General features: G+C 39.1%; 2 protein-coding genes across 3 annotated transcripts in view; both read left to right on the forward strand.

The window, feature by feature from the left end:
* Positions 1-2,028: 2,028 nt before the first annotated feature.
* LOC104805019 (F-box/kelch-repeat protein At5g26960) lies at positions 2,029-3,608 on the forward strand. The gene has a single exon (XM_010529420.2). It carries the CDS (start codon positions 2,129-2,131, stop codon positions 3,314-3,316), a length of 1,188 nt encoding a protein of 395 aa, XP_010527722.1. The 5' UTR covers positions 2,029-2,128; the 3' UTR covers positions 3,317-3,608.
* Positions 3,609-6,037: 2,429 nt separating this feature from the next.
* The window catches only part of LOC104805020 (mitotic spindle checkpoint protein BUBR1), a 2,984-nt gene continuing 2,689 nt past the window's right edge, over positions 6,038-6,332 (forward strand). The window contains exon 1 of one of the 2 annotated variants that reach the window (XM_010529423.1): positions 6,038-6,326. In XM_010529423.1, coding sequence (XP_010527725.1) covers positions 6,190-6,326 — 137 coding nt within the window. In that variant the 5' untranslated portion in view covers positions 6,038-6,189. The remainder of the gene's footprint in view (positions 6,327-6,332) is intronic. The other variant, XM_019201486.1, reaches the window with a different exon arrangement.

The following is a 6,332-nucleotide window of genomic DNA, read 5'->3' on the forward strand; positions in this document are numbered from 1 at the left end:
TTCAATTGATTTTTCAATTAAAATCCAAATTTTCAACCGATGTCCGTTAGAATTCCGTTGGAATTTTTTAAAAATTTTCAAAAAAAAATTCCAACCGGTATCCGTTGGAATTCGGTTGGAATTTTTTTAAAAAAAATTTCCAAAAAAAATTCCAACCGCCATCCGTTAGAATTCCGTTGGAATTTTTTAAAAAAATTTCCAAAAGAATTTTCAACCGGCATCCGTTGGAATTCCGTTGGAATTGTTTTCTAACAAACATCCGTTGGAACTCCGTTAAAAATTTGCAACCGATTTTTCCAACGTTAATCCGTTGAAAATTTCTAACGGATATCCGTTGGAAATACCGTTGGAAATTTCCAACCCAATTTTTCAATTGAATACGTTGAAAATTCCGTTAAAAATTTGCAACGGGTGTTTCCAACGGATACTCGTTGGAAATTTTCAACGGAATTTTAACGGAAATCGTCGTTGAAACGCCGTTGAAAACTGTTGAAAATCCGTTGGAAATTTTCCAACGGACAAATCCGTTGGAAAATCTGTTGGAATTCGAGGATTGTTTTGTAGTGAGATTGACCACGTCCACGTCCAGAGTTCCGACCACCACGACCTCGAGCATGCTTACCACGACCTCCACGTTCGGACCACCAATTGGGAAAGCCATGTATCTCAAAACAGGAATCGACTGAGTGACCAGCACGACCACAGTGCGTGCAAGTGGATGATTTATCCTTGGATTCAGACTGAACACGTGACTGGAATTCTGGTTGGACAGACCATGACACGATAAGAGAGTTGATAGTCCACCAATCATCCAAATCCTTCGAATCCGGTGATGGTCTAGGAATCGAGCCATCAACAAATCCAAATTTTTTTCTCGAACGTAATGTCGTACGAATATCCCGAGACCAATCACTGTAATTGTGTTCCTTCAACAACGTGTGAGAAATCAGATTTTCGGGATTATCATTGGCGGTGATATCGTACGGAGATATCGTGCGCCGTTGCACCTGCACTTGTGCCGTGTTCGACTGACCTTGCTCCGATGGACTCGACACAGACTCAGCGGAAGCGCCAGACATGCTGAAGAACACGCAGAAATATGAGAGAGAAGCTAGAAATGGGGAAAAAAATACCTTAACCTTGGATACGCTCTGATACCATGTCACGTAACCAACGTGAAAGCAATTCTCTGACTTTGTCATTCATTTACATGCCTATTTATATACATATATAGACAAACCCTAATATGGAAGTAGACAAAGACTCATATACCCTTTTACATGTGTTAATACTCTACCGTTTGTCAAGTTACAACAGATTCATGTATATTTACTTTATATAGAAAATTGTTTGTATGATGAACATGATAATTGATTTAGAATACTCTATTCCGCATTTATAGAATATAATATAGTATTTTTTCTGTAAAATACTAATACTCATCACACCATCACCATTTTTTCATAAATTAAACCATTTTCTTTTCAATCTGAGACCTCAAACCCTAGATTTTCTCCTTTCAGGTCTTGGAAGACTGTGGAGCACCACCATGGGGTTTCGTGGCGGATACTAGTTTCTTTAGTTTTTTTTTTTTTAAACTTGTTTGTACTAATCCATTTCATATATAATTGGATTTGTTGATTTGTCGATTCGGATGGATAACTAATCCATTTGATATGATTTAAATAAAAATGTCACGTCGGATGGATAACTAATGTCGTTCTTTTAATGGATGTTTATTGAAAAACAATATATGAATTGAGAAATATGTAGGACAAATTTTTAACTGGAAAATTTATATTTTTATGAATTGGGAATTTTTGTGGATTACAATCTTGTTGCTTGTGGATTACAATGTTGTTGCCCTACTTAAGTTTTGTTTAAAAAAGGAAAAAGAAAAGTCACGTGAATTATTCTGACTACTTGGGAGGAGAAAATTCAAATACCAAAATATTCAACATGAACATGTGACATGTCTAGATGTAAGCTAATCAACACTATGTGGATATTATTATTATTAGTAGATACTAGATACGCAAAGGCCATCCAAAATCTTAAATACTCATAGACTTCGCTTCCAATTTATTTTATTCATTCATTTATTAAAAGATCACATTTTGTTCTTCGAATGTCAGAGAGCTGCAACTCTCGGCATTTCTCATGGCTGATGAAATCTTGCCGCCCGAATCCGTCGGACGCCAAATCCCTAGCTCCGATCCACCAACCTTCTCCGGTGGCTTCTTCAGCGTCGACGGAGACGGAGATTTCTTCTCTGCCGGACGATTTGCTGCTCGAATGTCTCTCCAGAATTCCTTCCTCCTACATTCCCTCTCTCGCCGCCGTCTGTCGCCGGTGGTCTCGCCTCCTCCTTTCCCCTTACTTTCTTCACCTCCGCCGCCGTCTAGGCCTCCTCCGGCATTCTCTCCTCGCGATCTCCGCCGTCGAATCCGGCCTCTTCGCCGCGATTCTGCAGTTCCAGTGTGAGACTGGCGGCTGGAGAGTCTCTTTCGCGGCTTCTAGTAGCTCCTCAACTTGTTTCGATGGTGGTCAGGTAGGTCTTGCTCATGCTCGCGCGGTAGCTATCGGATCCAGGGTTTATGTTGTTAGCAGAAACTCCGTCTTGAGGTACAATTCGTGGATGGGAACTGTCACCGTGAGATCTCCGATGCTTTTCCCTCGGAAGAAGTTCGCCATGGCTGTCGTTTCTGGTAAGATCTACGTTGCTGGAGGAGGAGGCGGTGGATCCGGTGTCGCGGCTGCGGTGGAAGAGTACGATCCTCAGAAAAACCGATGGCGAGTGGTGGCTCAAGCCCCACGAAGAAGGTATGGATGCATCGGAACAGCCTTGGACGGCGTCTTCTACGTCATCGGAGGCCTCAAAATCGTTAACGACCTCTCACGCGCCGCCGCAGCGGGAGCTGCCGCCGCCGAGGCACCCGTCTACGCGAGCTCCATGGATCTGTTCGACGTTGGGGCAAGCCAGTGGCCGTTCTGGCGGTTCCATGCCCTCCGACACCGCACTGGCGGCGGAGGCGGTGCATTAGGGGAATGGAGGAGGCTGAGGTCTCCGCCGCTTCCGCCGCAGGTTCGATTAGACGGGACGGTGAGATTCAGCTGCGTTGGGGTGGAAGACAAGGTAGCGGTGGTTCAGGTTGTGGGATGCATAGACGATTTGCTCCGGCGAAGCGGAAGGAGCGAGAGAGGGTTGAGAGAGAGTCTGGTTTTGGTGTACGACACGGCGGAGGGCGAATGGAAGAGGGGAGCAGATCTGCCGGAGGTGATTTCACGCGCCGCCTGCGCGTGCGTTGAGTGGTGAGGAATGGGGACTAGTTTGGATGCGCACGGTAAGGGTAAAAGGAAGGGGCTAACGTGCGCGCATGGTGAAAATTAAGGGGACACTGCCATGATAGCGAATGATAGTTTTTTTTTTTTTACTTGCACGTTGCTTTGATTATGCGTTTTGAATTTCGATATGATTTATCGAGACGGAGGAAAAAAGCCTCGTCTTGGGATTCTTACCTTATTGGCTGTTTTCAAACGGCATTCTTTATTCAATGTGAATTTTATATTTTTAGAAAAAGAAAAAAATGTACTAAAGGTTTTAGTCATTTTTTTTACTGCTGAAAAGCTTATTTGATGACTTCTGTTAGATATATATATATTTGGGCGAACTAAATTAGGGAAATGAAATTTACCCAAAAAAAATTAGGGAAATGGAAAGTTAATATATATTTGAATGAAACTAAGCAAAATATACATAACGTAAAATCATGCGTTACCATATACATATAACAGTAATAATAATAATAATGACACTGTAACTTGTAAGCTCTTTCACTCTTCTTCAATTCTAGAACGGATGATGGGACAATGGACAAGTGAGTGTAATCACAACTTTACCTTTATTTATAACTTGTATTTACGACTCTCATATTTTTCACCTAGTGTTATCTGCTTGTAATTCACGCATTCTGTGATAAATTTCCCTTTGTATCAAAAACTTATATATATATATATATATATATATATATATATAATTTATATTTACTGTTAGTGTATTTGCACATGTGTTTTTTTGTTATTAAATGGTTATTGCAGGTTCAACAAACTTGAGATATTTCAGTAGAGATTTCAAGAGAAGAATCCGGCGAGATAGAACTCACGCAAATCTGAGGTACAACTGATGAGTTTCAGAAAAAGTCAAAGACTAAGAGATTGAGATGGACTCAATGTCAACCACTTGAAGAGATTTTAGAGAAAGCAATCTGAAGAGAAAGAGCCACGAAGTTTGGATTTGACTCCAAGAGATGAAGATAGAATCAAAACTGAGAAGATTTGAGGAGATTTGAGATAGAGATAATATCTTGGAGATAAAGTCAAAGAGTTGAAAAAATAGAGATAAAGATGAGATCTTGGAGATAGAGATAAAATCGAAGAGAATCAAGGAGAAGTCTATCAAATCAATTTGTGGAGATCTAAGACAAATTTGAGGAGCCTATATAAAGGAGACACAAGCTGCATATCAGTTCTCACGGAGAGCAAAGCATATTTTACTAAAAGATAGTCTTTTTGTTGGTGAGTGATAACTCACTTTTGAGTGAGTGTGTGACTGAGGCGGTGACCGATTGGGCAAATCTCTTAACCTCTGGTGAGTGTTTGGGCGTAGATCTGAGGGGGAGACCTAATGGAAAAATCTCTATTCTTTTGGTGAACATTTGGGTTGGTAACGTTTTTGATCGGTAGAATTCATTGTGAGAGAGTTGAAACTCAGGGGGAGTTTTATCTGGGTGTTGAGTAGCTCTAACAAAAAGTGAGTTGTACTTAACAGTTTTTTCAAGTGAATAGAACTGGTTAATTTTTCTATTTTACTCTTTGAGGATCCAACTTTTTCATTTACCAAAAAACTATGATAAACGTCTCATTTGTACATTTTTCTCTTGTGCATATATTATAGAATGAGAGGCTTCACTACTACTAGAATATAAACGCAAAATGACACAACTAATCTCAACAATCTTATACCATATATATGCTTTTTTTTATAGAGTGTGATAACTATTGATTTATAATTTCTTATCAAAGACCTATTGTTTGTATTTCCCTGTGATATGTAAAAATAAATTGAACCGAGAATAGATCTTATCATATAGATAATTTGATTAAAAAAACTAATTGCATATAACTTTTTATAATCAAATTATCGTCGTTTAAAAAAATATAAGACCAATCAAAACAAATTAATAAAATTTGAAAACGAAAAGAGTTCTAAAATAAGAAATTGAGCGTGTAAAGATTTTTCAAAAAAAAATTAAATCAGAAAAAAACAAATAAAAATCGAGGAGTGGAAAGTAGAAATGCACAAATCCGAAGTGCTTATCTGGCAAATATGCTTATATATTTTATTTCACTTCACTATTGATAAACTTCGAGGTATCTTTATCTTGCTATTTTGACTTCAACATATACTCTTTTTTAACTGTGATTATGTGATTCATGTGATCCAAAATATAGTATGATCACATTTTAATTTTATTGATTATAACGTTAAATTTATGGTGATCATACTAATTCATTATATTCATATTTTGTATATCGTACTAATTATTTGATTAAAACATCATAAATTTAATGTTATAAACAATGAAATCAACATATGACTACACTATATTTTGGGTCACATAGATTAAATGATAAGTTGAAACCAAAATAACAAAGTAAATGTATTTTTAATAATGTCCACTCGTAATATCCCACTTCCAAGGGTACTAAAAGGGTAAAATGGTCAAAACACGTCCCCCATGTTACTGCCGAACATTAGATTTCTATTTGATGTTGCCCACGTGACATTTTCCAAGTGTTTTGAAACGAAATGAAAGGCAAAGTGAGCTCGGCCCAAAAAGAAAAAGCGGACCATTTGCGGGCCCACGCGAGAGCGTACACTCGCGTGGCAACATGTACATACACCAATACACGCGAAGCCTTCTCTCCTCTCAGTGTAACGGCTATTTTTCTCTTGAATTTCCCGAAGATGCCCCGTAATTCAAATCTCACTCTCGCCCGGCTATATGTACATACACTGATATACACACGAAACCTTCTCTCCTCTCAGTGTAACGGCTATTTTTCTCTTGAATTTCCCAAAGAAGCCCCTGTAATTCAAATCTCTCTCTCTCTCTGAAGAAGACGAAGATGGCGGAAACTGGTGTAGAGTTCGTTGACCGAGAGGCTGAGTTTCTGGATTCAATGCAGGAGACGGGGTACGAGTGGGAGCTCTTCAAGGAGAACGTCAGGCCTTTGAAGAGAGGTCGAAACGTTCGTCTTCTCAACGACGC

Source organism: Tarenaya hassleriana, unplaced genomic scaffold (assembly GCF_000463585.1).
Source record: "Tarenaya hassleriana unplaced genomic scaffold, ASM46358v1 Cleome107, whole genome shotgun sequence".
NCBI lineage: Eukaryota > Viridiplantae > Streptophyta > Magnoliopsida > Brassicales > Cleomaceae > Tarenaya > Tarenaya hassleriana.